This window comes from Phascolarctos cinereus, unplaced genomic scaffold (assembly GCF_003287225.1).
Source record: "Phascolarctos cinereus isolate Bilbo 61053 unplaced genomic scaffold, phaCin_HiC Scaffold_2;HRSCAF=192, whole genome shotgun sequence".
Classification (NCBI taxonomy): domain Eukaryota; kingdom Metazoa; phylum Chordata; class Mammalia; order Diprotodontia; family Phascolarctidae; genus Phascolarctos; species Phascolarctos cinereus.
In genome coordinates this window covers 118879177-118897852 of record NW_027555625.1, presented here as the reverse complement: position 1 = coordinate 118897852, position 18676 = coordinate 118879177, and the positions used below count along the sequence as shown (strand labels likewise).

General features: G+C 37.5%; 1 protein-coding gene across 1 annotated transcript in view; it reads right to left on the bottom strand.

Moving 5' to 3' along the window:
- Positions 1–2616: 2616 nt before the first annotated feature.
- The window catches only part of APLF (aprataxin and PNKP like factor), a 72745-nt gene continuing 56685 nt past the window's right edge, over positions 2617–18676 (bottom strand). Inside the window, exons 9-11 of the mRNA XM_020985399.2 lie at positions 14764–14810; positions 9632–9673; positions 2617–3059 (exon numbers count right to left, since the gene is read on the bottom strand). Coding sequence (XP_020841058.1) covers positions 2854–3059; positions 9632–9673; positions 14764–14810 — 295 coding nt within the window. The 3' untranslated portion in view covers positions 2617–2853. The remainder of the gene's footprint in view (positions 3060–9631; positions 9674–14763; positions 14811–18676) is intronic.

Sequence of the window (18676 nt, the reverse complement as noted above, 5' to 3'; positions counted from 1 at the left end):
GTATGACGGCACTCCTCTCACGAGGGTTGCTCCTCAGTGGGCAAATTATCCCACTGGGCCTGTTTTTAAATGAGTGTGTCATCTTTATTGGGTCAGCTCCTCATTAATGTCTCTGCTGGGTTCACTGGGGCAGCTAGGTGACATAGTAGATAGAGTGCTAGTCCTGTCTTAAACACCTAATAGCTATGGGAAACCAACCAACTCTCTGCAGCCTCAGTTTCCTCATCTGTAAAATGAAAAGGCTAGACTTGATGCCTCTAAGGTCCCTTCCAACTCTCACTGTATGATTCTATGGTCTATGATCCTGTAAGTTCTTCTTTGCTGGGCTTTCAGTATGCTGAAGCACAGTGGCTAGACCCTATCCAAATATGGTAGGCTGACATCTCTTTAGTCTTAGACACCATAGCCACCTACGCAATGCTGCAAGGTTAAAACTAAGTCTTTCCCTTTTGAATTCTCCATCTCCGCTGCAGATCAAATTAAGTCACTCTTATACACCCCAAGATCCTCTCTGGCTTAGCTGCAAATGAATTTGAGCCAGGACAAAAGGTAATCTGAGAAGGCTACATACACGAATAAGTCAATATGAGGTCATTTGAAGAAGGCAACAGAGCTGACAACTAGAAGGAACAGGGAAAGCTTCAAGAGGAGGTGGCCCCTGAATGCCCTGGGGACCTTGAAGGATTCAGGGAGGTAGAGTTGAGGCTCATTCCTGGCATGGGGTCTGTTGGAATGGATACATGGAGATGAAAGGTTTCAAAACATTGTTCGAGAACATCTAGTCGTCCAGTTAGACTGGAACCAGTGTATACATGAAGGAGAGTAACTCGAAACAGTCTGGAAAAGTATAGGAGGTTGGAGCTAGACTGTGTAGGACCTACAGTCTTAGAATGGTGTTTTATCCTATATGTAACTGTGAGCCACTGAACATTTTGGGCAGGAGAGTGTCAGAGACCTATGCCTTAGGACGATACTTTCAGCAGTTGTACAGTGGACGCATTAGAGCAGGGCAAACAATTAGGAGTCATAATAGTCCAGGCTGCAGTCATGAGCGACTAGGAGTAGGGAGAAGTAGACAGACTCAACAGGACTAGGAGACTAATTGGATTTAGAGTATGAGAGACGAATCAAGGATAATTGCAAGTTTACAAAACTGAGGAACATGGATGACGATGGTGCCTTCAACAAAAATAGGCAAGCTGTAAGAGGGTCCATCACTTTAATGATAGTCTCTGTTATGTTCTATTAAGGAATCTTTTATCATCTTAAGTTATGCATGAGAAACAACTTTTAAGAGGAAAGCCTTTAAAAATGAGAGAGGGCTGGCCTTGGCCTAATGAAGATCTGGGCCCACGCTGTGCCTCAGACCCAGTGCCACTGGCAACTCTCTAGGATTCTCAGTTACAGAGGAGTTGCCTATCTGAATCTGTAGGAGATGTTTCCACATCACAATTTCTTTACAGTGATCAAATAACAACTGTGGACCAAAAACCTCCAAAATATAAAATAAGAATGGTTAAGTTCTTATGCCTAGAGAAAGTAAGTTCATTTCTCATAACCACACGTACTGCACAGTTTAAGCACTGCACAAGTACCTGGAGAGAATTTTTTAAAATATTAGTCCAACACTGATCCTAACTATGGAATTTTAACAAAAAGTTTTTAAAAAATGAATATGAATAGAACAGTATTATGGCTTAGCTTTACAAAGATACCTTTTGATTTAGAGATTAACGATTTCCATGCTGCACCTCCAATCCCTCTGACATACACACTCGATTGTTACTGAGAGGTATGAATAAAAGAGGAGACCTCCTTTCCTTCACATATATAGCATCTTATTCCCCTAAGACCTGTTTTTTATACAAACTAAGCTAAAATGTAAACACCATAATTTTTAAAGTGATTTTCACTTAATTTGATGTGTGTCTCCCCCGCCTCCCCTTATGTCAATGGGAAATAAACCATTTTCACCAGCTAAAAAGGTACCAACACATGAGTTGTAATTTTCATCTAGAGCCAAGGCCAATCAGGAGAACATGTACACTGTCCAAATTATTTCCATATTCTTAATGTAAAGAAAGCTTCTTCGGAGTTAGAAATTATTCCCTGAGATGATAATTTCACATAAAGCTATTAAGCTTTTCCACACTTAAACTAAGAAAAGCCAAAAATTACAGAAACATGATGTGGGGCATAAAATAGCATCCCTGCATAGTTACCACTTATATTCATTGTTGTCAGGATCCATTTTGACTGATTTTTTCCAAGTTCTCAAGAGTGAGTCTAAAAAACTGCAGTGGTCACTTAGACTATTTTTTTTAAGTACAATCATTATATAAAGGCTATCATTTTAAAAAATCTGGTTCAGTTTATAAGAACTACGATAACCAAGAAAAATTTCAACTTCCTTACTAATGACAGAATTTTTTGCATGTACTTGCATAGCATTTTTTTTCTCTTAAAAGACAAAATTACTGGTCAATGAAAAACTGGTCTGTACAAAGGCAGACTCTCTAAGTCTATTGTTTTTCACTTTTATTGCCAGAAGAAAAGTATGTGAGAAAAAAAAATTGCTACTTAACTGAGTTCCCTCGTGAACATTTAGGAACAAAATTTAAAAGTCAAGACAATTAAATTAAATTTATTTTTACAATAGAAAAGCATGATTGCTCAGTAGCTATTCCATGATCCTGAAGGCTTAAATTTTTATATTTTCAAAAGGACAAGATTAAAAATTAAAACTATAAAAGGTAGGAAAACAATTACTTCCCAGGCACCTCAACCCTGGATGTCTTTTCTTTAAGAGAAAATCAACTTAATATACAATATTGCATATTACTGAAGGAGGAGTTATTTGTTTCTTTTCATGAACTTTTTTGCTTCTTTCAAAAGCTCTTTAACATCTTCATCTTCTTGGTCTTCATTTGCTGGCTCCCAGTCAGAATCCTCATCTGTTGGTTCATATTCTTCTTCTTCATCATCTAAAAAGCTGTCATTCAAATCATACTCATTCGGTTGGCCATCATTAGCACTATCTTCATCCAAAACACTTGCACCTACACAAACAGAAGATTTGAATACTTAACAATGTAATTACTTCTAAATCATTACTGTCTCTTAGTTAACTGAAAGCTAATTTCAGAAGCTCTGGTTGCAGGAGAGAAAAAAAACAAAACAAAAGTGAGATGAGCAGCCACCACAAAGTCCTGGGAAGTACACTAAAAGTATCATTTATCCACATGATGGGCAGTATAATATAATGGAAAAAGCTGGTTTTGGAGTTAGGAAGCCTGAGTTTGAATACTGGTTCTGACACTAGCTTTGTGAACTTGGTTATTAAGTTACTTAATCTCCAAATCTCAGTTTTCTCATCTGCTATATGGAGAAAAGACTTGCATTACTTACCTTACAGAGTTACTGGAAGAAAGAACTTTGTAAACCTGAACAGTCCTACAGAAGTGGAATTATTATTGTAAGATTTTCAGCAACTGCCATTGGTTCTGATTCCCATTAAGACACAGACTGGTATAAATAAAATTAAGTCCCTATGGACATCATAATTACTAATAATATTATTTACTACAATGTATGCAAAAAGTTTTGAAAAGTAAAGTTATTATAATTTTATGTCAAAAGCGTTTAGCTTGTCAAAGCTAAGATTTCTATAATTATATTTATACAAAGAAATTTCCAGATATCATGCTTCTGGCACCCCAATATGTAGTTCCTCCACAGTAAGCAAGAGGAAAGCAGAGTACAACCATAACCAAGCGGGCTCTACTTTGAAAGCTTTTGCCTAAAATTCTATACTAAGTACGGCAGAACACATGAGTTTTAAACAAACACTGAAATGAAACATCTGGTTAGAAGGCTCTGGATCACAGGATCAGAAGTTGTTAGCACCTTGGCCTCTGAATGCATCCTTTTTTTTTTTCACCTGACTCTAGGATTTCTTTGGTGTGGTAAACTACAGTGTGGAAATTCCCTTCCCTAATGCAGATGGGCAGCTCATCTGTAACTTACAGCATCAGACTGTTGCAGTGCGGGTAAGAAGATTGCCCAGATGTGTGCCCGGGGGTACTCAACTTTAGTATTCATCAGAGGCAGTATCTGAACAAGAGCCTTCCTGATTCCAAGGCCATCTTTGATTCCACTACACCCTTCTGCCTTTCACCTCTGTAGACACAATGGTAATTTTTTTCCCTAAAATATTTATATACAGTTAGATAGGAAATAAGAGATGGTGGTCACTGAGCTAAAGGCATCTAGAATTTAGGAATAAGCAAAGAAACAATGAAGATGAATGAAGATTTATAAATGGTGAGGTTTTTTTAAGTAAAAGAAAATAAATAGCTTTATTCTTAGCCTCTTCAAGGTCAAATCAAATCTGCTCATTTTCAAAGTCACTCTTGACATCTGAGCAAGCTGTAATCTGAAGAACTATAGGCTTACAGCTAGAAGGGAACTCTGAGATCTTCCAGTCCAATGACTTCATTTTACAGATGAGGAAACTGAAGCTCAATGAAAGTAAAGGACTTTCCAACAACTACTGGTTTTCAAACTCAGCTCATATGACTCAAAATCTTATGTGCTCTCTACCACACAGGCTGCTTCTCTGAGATGCAGGCCACCTGAAAGAGAACTCCCACACAGTGGGCAAACAAAATTAACTTTCTCCCAATTGTTTTATACAATAATGGATCGAAGTGACAGCTGGTCATTTTCAGATAACATTATGCTAGAAATAACACTGTATGTGTTTTAAAGCACTGACCTGAGACTCTCTGTGAACCAAACAATTATCAGACCTTCTAGCAGCAATTAAATTAATGACCTTGAGATTTACATATATCAACAATCATCTAGTTGGGAGCTTGTTTTTCTTAGCTTTCTAGCAGTCTAGATGTATTTTTAGGGGTGTGTCAGCTCTCTTCTTCGACAAAGCCATGCCAAACAGCATTCAGTAATGGATGCCTATCTGCTTGGCAAACTGCTTTGAAAAGAAGGCACTTGTTGATCCTGACTGTGACAAGCTTTCTTGTACCTTGGCAGCAAGTTCGGGAATCAAGACTCTATTTCTAAAATAAATACTGCTAACCTTTTCATTTAAGTTGCTTGAAAAGTAACAAGAAATTGTGCTGTGTCTATCTAAGGAATGAAATGACTATCTTCATAAAATAAACATAATTTACTTTTATGCAAAAATTAAATAGTGGAACATTTAACACAATAAGAAAAAACACAAGTTCTCTCTGATTTAGAAAATACAGCATAATTATACCTAGAAATTGGAGATCTAAACAAAAAGAGATAAAATCTGTAAAGTGCAATGGGATCTTACAACTTCAGTTACTAGAGACAATTCAGAAGAAGATCGCCACCCAAGAGAGTTTGGTCCTAGGGTACCAAATGAACTGTTATAAAGCAGTCTCACCACTAAGGTGGTTGGCTGCAGGGCAACAGTCCCTAGAAGAGCCTTATCCTGAGATTCCCATGTACTTTCATATAAAAAGGTCAGAAAAAAGCAAAGTAATAACATTAGAAGTAACAGCTGCTTTAGATTTAAAGAGCCATTACTTTTCAGTACTTTTCTCTCCCATTCACAATAATTTCATAGAACCAAACAGGATAAAAGTTTTTTTTTCCTGTTTACATAAATACAAAAAAAAATTTTAAAACCTTCCCCATGGCTTAAAGGCAGCAAGGTGGTGCAGTAGATAGAACACTGAGCCTGGAGTCAGGAAGACCTGACTTCAGATACTTTCTAGCTATGTGACCCTGGAGAAGTCACTTAACTGTGTTTGCCTCAACATCCTCCTCTCTCTCCCCCTTCATTAATTCAGGCCTTTGGCAACTTTTACAAGAGCCTCTTCATTTGTTTTTACACTCTGGCTCCTCCTTCTTCTACTCTCTATTTTACAGACTGCCATCACAGAATCCCAGAAACTTAGAATTGGAAGAGACCTCAAAGGCCATCGAGTCTCAATAGTCCACTAGAATGTAATGACGAGCAGTTAGTCAGTTCTCTGCTTGGAAATCTCCACTGAGGCGCCATCTGTGACTCTCAAGGCAGCTCGATAACCTTGGGGATACTGCTCATTATGAGGATTAAACCTGCCATTCTGCATTTCTATTCCTTGGTCTCTATACTCTTGGGACAAGAAGAACAAGTCCAGACCTTCCACATGACATTCTTGAAAACAGCTACAGAAATGCCTGTAAGTCTTCTCTTTTATATGGTAAAAATCTTCAATTCACCCACCTAATTCTCATATGGCATTATCTTAATGCCCTTCACCATACTCATCACTCTCCTCTGTATTCTCGACACCTTATCAATACTGTTCTTAAAATAAGGCACCCAAGTTAAGGCAAAGTATGGCAGGATTATCCCTTCACTGACCTTAGATGTCATGCCTTTATAACTGTGAATACCTTTCCTCCATATGCTCGATGGTCTAGCCAAACTGGTCTTCTTGCCATTCCTCACATACAACAGTCCATCTGCCATCTCAGTGCCTTTGCACTGGCTGTTCCTTTTCCTGGAACAATCTCCCTCTTCATCTCTGCCTCTTGGAATCTTGCTCAGCTCAAGCACTCTCTGAGGTGCTATGAAGCCATCAGGACCACTTTGGGGAGGCAGTGATTCTGTGGGTTCTGAGTCTATTATCTGGCCTACATTTCTTCATTTTGATAAAAATAACACCAAGAGATGCTATCAAATACTTGGCCATAATCTAGGTAAACTAAATCTTGATCTAACTTTAAAAAAAAAAAAGGAAATAGGGTTAATTTGGCTTGGCCTATTCTTAATGAAGTCATGGTGGCTCTTTGCAATCAATGTGGCTTAGCAATCACATCTAACAGTTCCTTCCATAACTTGGTATACCCAGTTTGACAGAACCTAGTGATCTAAATATTTCCAAGGTAGCAAAGTAATCAAACATTTATTAAATGCCTCCTACGTGCTATGGAAAGCACTAGGCACTAAGTATATAAAGACAGACGTCAAAAAGTCCTCTACCTTGAGTAGCTTACAATCTAGTGAGGAGAGGCATGTACCATAGATAGACATATAAAACAGAAACAAGGAGATGGGGGCAGGGAAGAAGGAAAGAAATAGAAGCTAAGGGGATCAGGAAAGACTTCATGTTGAAAGTCGTACCTCTAGAGGCAGAGCCAAGATGGCAAAGCAAAGTAATCACTTTTTCCCAGCTCCCAACATACCCCTCCAAACCACTTTTTAAAAAGCACATCACAACCAAATTCTAAGTGGGATAACCAATAAAAAATCACAGTGAGTCATTTGTCTAGCCCAAGGTACCTAAAGAAGACTGAAAAGTTTGTAGACCCTGGCAGTAAGGTGGCAGCAGTAGCGACAGCACTGAGAGTGCTTAAGCACTCTGGGACACTTTAGGGGACCACCATGCTAGTACTGGGTACAGGACCAGGTGTCATTTGGCATCTTCACTGCCAATTACTCAGTTCCAGTTATAGGTCCAGAGTGAAGAAGATCATTTGCAGTTGCAAGGAAGCAGGGACTCCACCTGGGTAAGGACCAAACCACAGACTAGGAAGGCAGTGACCAGACCTCTGCCCAGGTCACACTACCTAGCAAGCACTGAAAACTTACATGCCCCAAACCTGAGAAAGCAGCAGGACATAAAAATCAGAAGACTAGACCCAACATTCCCACTGCCCCAGAGTGAGCAGAGCCCAGCTCTAACATAAAGTCCAAAATCAAACAAAATTTAATCAAAATGTGAACTATCTCATAGGAAAAACAACTGACCTGGAAAATAGATCAAGGAGAGATAATTTAAGATTATTAGTCTACCTAAACTCCATACCTGAAAAAAGAGCCTAGACATCATATTTCATGAATTTATGAAGGAAAACTTCTCAGATATCAGAACCAGATGGCAAAATAGAAAGTGGCCTTCCCTTTACCCCCACTCCCACAAAACCCTTGAAAATAAGATCTGCTTTTAGAAAAAAATCAGTACAAATTCTTTCAATTTTTTTCAAGTACTAGTATTGCACATCATATAGTGCAAATAAAAACCATTTCTCTTTTTCTGTTTGTGTATCCTCAAAGTTCTAAATGAAGATATTTTAGAATGTGAATTTACATTCCCTTTATAATGTTACTGTAACTGTCCACTTTTATGAGATATTGTGTTTTCAGAATTGCTGAAGAAGTGTTTGTCAGATGTATTTTTAAATCAGATCATCATTTTACAAGTAAATTATATAAGCAGAGACTTTCTGAAACTGCTAATTTTCCATGCAGGTTTTCTGTATTGGGATTTAAAATAGCAGCTATTTCAACAAAGATCAACAGCTGATAGCTAATACTTCAATATTTTCTTTATTAAGCAAGAAGCTTCATCAAAAAAAATCTTTTTTTCTTTGTAAAAACTTTCATATTATATCTATGGCAGTTTCTTTTCTTTTAAAAGAAAAAAAGATGTGTTGGATCTGAGTAGAAATGCATTATAAAAGATCATGAGTGGCATTTTCAATTTCACTGACAAGGAATATATAACATTATAAAATTTCTTTTAAAAATACTTACAGAAATGTCATTTCCTTTCACTTTTCAATGTTCCAAATTTAATTTTCAAATGTAATAGAAACTACCATTTTAGCATTTCTCATCATCAGTGGACATGCAGCTTATGTGAAAAATGCCCCCATCTCCAACTTTGCCTGTTGAAATCCTACCCTTCTTTTAAAGCCCAGCCAAAAGCCAACTCTATCATGAAATCTCTTCTTATCATTTTTTTATTTCACTCAGTCAGATTCCCCTCAAATCAGAAAGTATTTTGTTTTGGACATAAGGAATTCATCATCAATTATTTTGTGTTAGAGCTATCTTGTATTGGTTACTAACACACTCTCCCCCATTCCCACCCAAAAAAGAGAAACAAAAAAACCCCCAAAACCCATCCAAGAAAAAAAACCTCTATTTAAGATTAATATTCTTCAAGTGATGCTGCATGTTATGAATCATGCAATACCACACTCTATGAAGAATCAAAATTGTGAGTGATCTAAAGTGAAACAGAGAGATGCACAGTGGGCATAAGCAGGCTGCAGCCTATTACTAACAATGATGTGTGCACAAAGTGGAGTAAGAGGTATTATTAAGGAAACAATCAGAAATGGAGGTGGGCTAGCCATGAGAAGTAGTGAAGAACAGAGAGACAACCTGAAGGCTGCACTAATAATCTGAGAAATATTAAAGAGGAAACCTTCTGGGACATGAGACAGATTCCCTGTGGAGGATGTGTGAAATGACACAAAAAAGAATCCCATAAGAGGTGTGGATGGCTTGTCATTTGTGTCCTTGCAGGGAGTAACCACATAAGTGAGGTTAGAGTTCTTGGTCCCTCTCCCCACTCAGGGCAGGAAGTATCTCATCTAACCCTTTATCTCCTCTAGGCCTTAACACAATGCAATGCCCAGAGAAGACACCTGATGTTTCTTAAATGGAATTATTTTTATATCCTAGTATGTAAGAAGATTTCACCAGATTTTCATCTTGCAGGGTTTTTTTCCTTTCAGATTTTCTCATACAGAATAGCAACCTTTTAAAACTTTTGCTTTAAACCACGTTACTCACCTTTCTTAGCAGCTTTGTGCCTAGATCTTTTGGTTTTCATCTCTGCAGAAATACATACAGGTGTTATTATAGTAGTAGAGATTCTACTTAAGTAGAATTGAATAAAAAATTCAAGCCTCAAAGAATATTTTTAGTAAATTACAAAGATAATAAATACCAACTAGAGTAAGACATTTTAACAAGGGATCAAAATAACAGATGAATATGGCATGGGGATTTCTTTAAACTCATGTTTGCCAAGGCAAAACTAAGTATTTATAAACTCACATACTCCTCTGTCAAGAGAGACATGACCTAGTAGATAAAATGATAGACCCAGCCATCAGGAAGACTTAAATCCAAATCCCACAGGTAAATCCCTTAACTTCTAGAAGCATCAGGTAACTCTATAAGACTGAGCTACTAAGTGCCAACACTTAGAAAATTACAGATCCTTGACTTTTCTAAATTAGATTCTTCTACTACTCAAGACCTTTTCTTTTTTTAATTTTATTAATTTATTTTGATTTATCAACAATCACTTCAACATGCTTTTGAGTTTAAAATTTTTCTCCCCCTTCCTCCCCACCACCCTCCCCAAGACAGCACACAATCTCACCTAGGCTATTCATTTACATTCCTATTAAACATATTTTCATATCAGTGAAGTTGTAAGTAAAAATTAAAACCAATAGGAGGAACCATTAGAAAGAGGAAACAAAACTCAACAGAAGAGAAAAAAAATGATAGCTATTCAACTTTCATAGTTCTTTCTTTGGATATGGATAGCATTTTCCATCACGAGGCCTCTGGGGATGTCTTAGATCCTTGTATTGCTGAGAAGGGTTAAGTTTATCAATATTAGTCATCGCACAACATGGCTGTTATTGTGTACAAAGTTCTCTTGGTTCTGCTCACTTCACTCAGCATCAGACCATACAAAGTCTTTTCCAGGTTTTTCTGAAGTCAGCCTGTTCATTATTTCTTATAGCACAATAGTATTCCATTACATTCATATACCACAACTTGCTCAGCCATTCCCCAATTGATGGGCATCCTCTCCATTTCCAATTCTTTGCCACCACAATAAATATTTTTGTCCATGTGGGTCCTTTTTCCCATCTGTATGACCTCTTTGGGATATAGTCCTAGAAGTGCTATTGCTAGGTCAAAGGATATACACAATTTTATAGCCCTTTGGGCATAGTTCCAAATTGTTCTCCAAAATGGCTGGATCATTTCACAACTCCACCAACAACGCATTAGTGTTACAATTTTCCCACATCTTCTCCAGCATTTATCATTTTCCTGTTTTGTCATGTTGAAGACTTTTTCTTTTTAAAGTAATATATTACATACTTTAAGCCAAACCAAATGAATAGATATCTAACAAATATTTATCTTAAAATAAATTTTTATTGATATATTTTGTTTTGACATCACCCAAATTTCCCCATCTCTTTCCCCCTAAAGGGAGCCATCCTTTAAAACAAAGATTTTAAAAGGAAAAAAAGGGGGAAAAAATCAATAAAACTTTTTAATATATCAATAAAACCTGACATTATACTTCAGGTTCTGCATCCATGTCCCCCTCCCCTCAGCAGTGGAAGACAGATATCTTCTCATTATTGTATACCACTTATTTCCTCTTTGTACTTTCGCATTCTCCTTTTATTCCCTACATTTATGCATAAAGTTATCTTTCATATAGTATGTTCCCTTTTACAATCAATCAACAAATATTTATTGTTTACTATGTGCAAGGTTCTGGGGATACAAAGAAAAAAATTCAACAGTCCCTGCCCACAAATAGCTTACCATCTACCAAAGGAGGCAACAAAGGAAATACAAAGCCATTCTGAGGTAACAGGCCCTAGCAGCTACAGAGAACCCCTAGAATGACCTTGTGTTTACTTTGTCCATACCCATTGCAATGAGGCCCATGAAAAGCCTTTGGGGAGAAGCAAAAGAGGCATGGGGAATCACTGTGCTTACACCACATCTGAATACATCTACTATCTGGGACTGGCTTTTCATCACCTATCATTAATTGTTAATGTTCTTACATCCTTTGAAAATCTTGGTAAAGGTATAATTCATTCAAAGGTAATCACAGGTAAAGGTATGTTCATTCCTTGCTGTGTCCCAACCCAAGGCCCTTCAGGACTAATCCATTTGTATACTGACATGTTGTCTCCTTGATAAGACATGATTCTTTAGCACAAGTACAATTCATTTTTGTCTCTTGATCCCCCAGATCTAGTATGCTCTGTCACAGTAAATGCTTGTTGAATTGATAGCTTGTGCCTAAGAAGGCACAAGACCTGAGCTTTCAAGAAAACTGGAGGTTTTAAGAGTCTGGGGTAAGAAGGGAATGTATTCTTGGCATGGGAGGGAGTTTGTATGAAGGCACAGAGATAAAGGATCAAATGTCACATTTGAGGATGAGGAAGTTTGGCTGGATCTCAGACTGTGTGAAGGGGAATAAGGAATAATAAACCTGGAAAGGACAGTGGGATCCAGATTGGGAAGCACTTTAAATTTCAAATGAAGGATTCTATATTGGTTCTAGAGCTAAAAGGGAATCACTAGAGCTTGCTGAGCATGAGAGGGACATGATCAGTCTGTACTTTAGGAATATCATTTTTTCAGGTGTGTGGAGAATGGACTGGATCCAGGAGAGACATGAGAAAGGGAGATCAATTAGAAGATATTACAATTATCTAGATGAGAAGTGTGAAGGGCCTGAACCACAATGGTGCTATGTGAGTGGAGAAAAGTGTATAGATGACAGATGCTAAGGAGACAACATATAAGACTTGTCAACTGATGAACTATGTGGGATATGGGAGAGTGAGTGGTAGAAAACAATTTTGATGTTACAACCTGAGTTGATTGAAGGATAATGATGCTTTCAACAGGAAGAATAAAGAGGGATAGGGTAGCTGAAGGAAAGGAACATACTGGGTTTGAGATGTTTTCGGACATCCAGCGAATGTGAGACTGAGGCTAAGGAGAAAGACTTAGACTGGATCTCTAGACTACAGAATTATTTGCATAGAAATGATAACTGTTGTTAATTCTCTCTCCTTTCATAAATTATCTTTTATTTACTAATCTGTGTCCATGTTATATCCTTCCCTCCAACCCAGCCACTCAGTAAATGGTAAGTTTCTCAAGAGTAAGGACTGTTTTTTGTTTAGTTTTATATTCTCAGTGCCTCACACAGCAACTGAAGCCTCGTCATTCAAACAGAAACTTCTCTGTTTAGCTTTTAAATCCCTTTACAACCTGCTTCCAGCCTCTCCCCACTTTTTGTAGTCCAGCCAATCTGCCTCTGTGCTGTTCCTCACACATGATCCTCCATCTCTACCTCCTCACCTGCAAACGGGCCATCTGTCCTTCATGACTATAACATACTACTCCCTTCTGCCTCACAGAATCACTTATTTACTGCAAGTTTGCTCAAGAGATACTTTCACACAAAGCTTTTCTATCTCCCCAGCTGCCAGTGCTGACAAACTTTATATTTCATTTAAATATATTTTGTATACACTTATTTATGTATATGTAAAGAATGTAAGTTCTGTGAGGGCAGGAATGGTTTCATTTTTGTCTTTGTATCCTCAGTGCTTAGCACAGTGCCTGGTACACAGGAGATGTTTAATTAACACTTATCAATTAATTGGTAAATAAATGCTCATTGGATTATACTGAAAAAATTTTCTATGAAGCTAATTGTTCTCCTGTAATTGTGCTTTATCTACCCTTGAATTTTCACTTATTTTTGTCACGTGAATTGTGCCTCATTATTTGCCATTAAAAATTCAAGAATTTCTTGCAAAATGGATAATTTTGATTACATTAAATTAAAATTTTTTTGCACAAACAAAGCCAATGCAACCAAGATTAGGAGGGAAGCAGAAAACTGGGAAAGAATTTTTACAACCAGTGTCTCTGATAAGGGCCTTATTTCTAAAATACATACAGAACTAAGTCAAATTTATAAGAATACAAGTCATTCCCCAATTGATATATGGTCAAAGGATATGAACAGGCAATTCTCAGATGAAGAAATTAAAGCCATCTATAGTCACATGAAAAAAAATGCTCTAAATCACTACTGATTAGAGAAATGCAAATCAAAATGACTCTAAGGTACCACCACACCTATCAAATTTGCCAACATGACAAAACAGGAAAATGATAAATGTTGGAGAAAATGTGGGAAAATTGGAACACTAAAGCATTGTTGGTGGAGCTGTGAAATGATCCAAACATTCTGGAGAGCAATTTGGAACTATGCCCAAAGGGCTATAAAAATGTGCATACCCTTTGCCCCAGCAATAGCACTTCTAGGGCTATATCCCAGAGAGATCATACAAATGGGAAAACGACCCACACGTACAAAAATATTTATAATATTTCTTTTTTGTGATGGCAAAGAATTGGAAATTGAGGGGATGCCTATCAATTGGGGAATGGCTGAACAAGTTGTGGTATATGAATGTAATGGAATACTATTGTGCTATAAGAAATGATGAACAGGCTGACTTTAGAAAAACCTGGAAAGACTTGTATGGTCTGATGCTGAGTGAAGCGAGCAGAACCAAGAGAATGTTGTACATAGTAACAGCCATGCTGTGCGATGACTAACATTGACAGACTTAGCCCTTCTCAGCAACACAAGGATCTAAGACATCTCCAAAGGTCTCATGATGGAAAACGCTATTCACATCCAGAGACAGAACTATGGAGTTTGAATGCAGATGGAAGTATATTTTTGCTCTTTTTTTTCTTCTGTTTTGTTTTCTTTCCTCTTTCTTGTGGTTTCTCCTATTGGTTCTAATTCTTCCTTACAACATGACTAACGTGTGAATATGTTTAATAGGAATGTATATGTATAGCCTATATCAGATTATGTGCTGTCTTGGGGAGGGAGGTGGAGAAGGAGGAGGAGAAAAATTAAAAACTCAAAAGCTTATGGAAGTGATTATTGATAAATCAAAATAAATTAATAAATAATTCAAGATTTCTGAATGTGGGTTAATATGCTAAACATTAAAATCACAACAAAATCACAAATTCACAGAATCTCAACATAAGTAATACCATTTTCATGATTTTTAGTTTTATGAAATAAAAAGATTTACCTGAAGGTTCACTGTGCTTATATTCTATCTGGTGTTGAGGATTCTTCCTGTAAAGAAAAAAAAAACCAAGCTAAAATCAAGTTCACCAAGTAATAACTGCTTAGATACTAGTTTTTGACACAGAAACAAAAACCACCAGAATTGGCAGGGACCTCAGACTCCATGCAGTCCAACCCACGCCTGAACAAGCATCCTCTCTATGATATGATGTAAAGTGGTTATTCAACTATTGCTCAATGAAGCACAATGAAGAGGAACCTTCAGCTTTTGAAGGCACTCCACAGTATTCTGAGACATCCATTTATTGGAAGTTTTCTCCATCCTAGTGGCCATCGTCTGGAAACTTTCCAGCTTGTCAATGTTCTTCCTAATATTCTACATGTGGTCTCACTGGGGCATAATCAGGTCTAACCAGGAGTATTAATTAGAGTATCAAGAAAAAACTAGGCTTCTTTAAATACAACTACATCTTTCCCATCTTGTTCTTGTGAAGTTGATTCTCTGGACCCAAGGAAAAACCTTTTTATTGATCTCTATATGGCCCAGTGGATAGACCCTGGAATCAGGAAGACCTCAGTTCAAATCTGGCCTCAACACTTGATAGCTACATGACCCCAGGCAACTTAACCTCTGTTTGCCTTATTTTATAGGAGGCAGAAAAAAAATTTTTTAAAGGACAGCAAGAAAGCAAAATGGCCTTTTGATGAGGTTTTACAAATAGCTGAGGAAAGAAGGGAAGCAAAAGGGAAAGGAGAAAGGGAAAGATATGCCCAACTGAATACAGAATTCCAGAGAATTGCAAGGAGAAATAAGGTTTTCTTAAGTGAGCAATGCAAAGAAATAGAAGAAAACAACAGAATGGGAAAGATGAGATCTCTTCAAGAAAATTAGAGCTATCAAGGGTTCATGCAAAAATGGGCATGATAAAAGACAAAAATAGTAGGCACTTAACAGAAGCAGGAGAGATTAAGAGGTGACAAGAATATACAGAAGAATATATGAGAAAGATCTTAACATTACTCATAACCACAATGGGGTGGTTACTGATCTAGAGCCAGACATCCTGGAGAATACAGTCAAGTGTGTCTTAAGAAGCACTGCTAACAATAAGGCTAGTGAAGGTGATGGAATTCTAGCTGAACTATTTAAAATCATAAAAGATGATGCTGTTAAAGTGCTACACTCAAATATGTCAGCAAATTTTGAAACTCAACAGTGGCCACTGGACTGGAACAACTGCCACCATTTCACATGCCACCAAGGCTATGTCTAAGATTCTGCAAGCTAAGCTTCACCAATGTGTGAACTGAGAATTACCACAAGAGCAGTCTGCTTTTAGAAGAGTCAGAGGAATGAGAGACTAAATTGTCAACAATTGACGGGTTATGGAGAAAGCAAGGGAGTTCCATAAAGACATCTATTTCTGCTTCATTGAGTACACTAAAGCCTTTGACTGTGTGGATCACAACAAAATACGGCAAGCCCTCACAGAGATGGGAGCACCAGATCATCTCACCTGTCTCCTAAGGAACCTGTATGGCGGCAAAGAACCAACAGTTAGAACCAAACGTGGAAGAACCGATTAGTTTAAGATTGGAAAAGGAGTACAACAAGACTGTATATTCACTTTATTTACTTCACTCATACACGGTGTACATCATGCGAAATACTAAGCTGGATAAATCAAAAGCTGGAATTGAGGTTTCTGGGAGAAACAGCAACTTAGATATGTAGATGATACCACTCCAATGGCAGAAAGTGAAGAGGAATTCAGAAGCCTCTTGATGACGGTGAAAGAAGAGAGTGTAAAGCTGGCTTTAAAATTAACATCAAAAGATGGCAACTGGTTCCATCATTCCTTGGCAAATAATGGGAGAAGAAATGGAAGCAGGGTCAGATTTTATATTCTTGGGCTCAAAGATCACTGCAGATGGTGACTAAAGTCATAAAATTAAAAGACACTTGCTCCTTGGAAGGAAAGCTATGGCAAATCGAAACAGCATATTAATAAGCAGAGATATCACCTTGCTGATGTATGGCTGTGAGAGTTGGACTATTAAGAAAACTGAGTGCCACAGAATCAACACCTCCAAATTATGATGCTGGAGAAGATTTCTGAGACTCCCTTGAAAAGCAAGGAGATAAAATCAGTCAGTACTGATAGAAATTAATTCAGACTAGACAGCAGAGGATGAGATGGACAGATACTGTCATGAACAATAAACATGAACTTGGACAGACTTTGAGAGATAGTGGAGGATACAAGGGCCTGTCATGCTATGGTCTATAGGGTTACAAAGAGTTGGATATAACTGAACAACATCTCTCTTTTATTTGTCTACAAAAACAGCATGAAAGACTTTGACAAATTATTTGCTAAAATCTAGGTAAATGGTATCTATACATCCCTTCAATGTAATAGACTAGTCATGCAATCAAAAACAAACCAAAAAAAAAAAGATGTTAAATTGGCAGGACCTATTCTTGATAAACTATGCTGGTCTTCTTTGATCATCATTTTCATTTCTAGATGCTCACTAACATCTATAATAATATATTCTCATATTTTGCCCAGGAATCAAAGTCAAGGTTATCAGCCTATAGTTTTAAGCCCTATTTTCTTTCCTTTATTAAAAATCAGGATATCTGTTCTTCTCAAATCACATGGTGCCTTTCCTCTGTTCTCTACAGTCTTTCAAAGAATAATGACAATGGCTCAGTTTTCATACCTGCCAGGAACCTCTAGAGTTCCTAAGGACAGTTAACTTGGGCATGACTTGAACTCATAAAGCGCAGCTAGACACTCTCTTACTAAATCTCAACTCATCTTGGTTATTTACTTCCTGTTGGTCAGTTTGAGTTGGTCCTTTCCAATGCAAAGATCATTCTCCTTGGCAGAGAAAGTAATGTATCTTGGTCGATACACTTTGGCAGTTTCCCCACTAACTATTCACTTTAAAGAACTTATGATCAGATTTCCAAGAATATAGGAAATTACACACTTAAACAACCTGTTTACTTTCTCAATAACCTTTTACCCTGGGCTTGCCAACTGCCTTTCCTTTTCTTTCTCTTCAAATCCTTCTCCTCTTTATTCTCTTTCCTGAGTTCTCCTTTGTTCTTCCTAAGCTCCATCCCTGTGTAACAGACTGCCATTCCTATTTTAAGCCATGATCTAGAAATCCAAATTCTATTCTCAAGTGTTTGGCCTCACCTTCATTACCAAGCTGTTCATTTCTCAAATATGTGTACTTTCTGAAGCCCTTGCCTTCAACAGAAAACAATGATGCAAACATCTGTTTTGCCAAGTCATGGGAGCTTCTCTATCATATCTTAGATACATCTGGGAATGAATGAATAGTATTTATCAAGCACTTATTACATGCCAAACACTGTAGCTAAGACCTAAGTGCTAGGGATTCAAATGCAAAGATAGTTATTGCCCTCAAGGAGCTTATATCATAGTAGAAGGAGAACCCATCTATAAACGGCATGACTTTTCCAGAAGCAATGGTAGTCATGATTTGGTTACTGCTCTTAGAGCATGAAGTAGTAAGCAAGGAGTGACTTGGGGGGAAGAATCAATAGGGCTAACAGCAAGAAAATAACGTACAAGTGGACAGGAGGTGAAGCATATAGTCTGGGGGCTGACTAGATAAAGTGAGCTATGGGATATGTGTATTTGCTGATGTGCCAATCAAGACAGCATAATTTCATACTGATGGTTACAAAGTAGAGAGAATTAAGTCACTGAGGGTACAAATAAGTCCCAAAATTGTATTTAACTGTGGCTTGGGCTAGTATTTCTGCTTCTTTGACTTGTGCAGTTTGCTAATTCCACAAAAGACTGAAAAACAGCCTTACGGTAACAAGTTGAGTTGGGGATTTTCCACATTTCACTTCAGAGATTAAA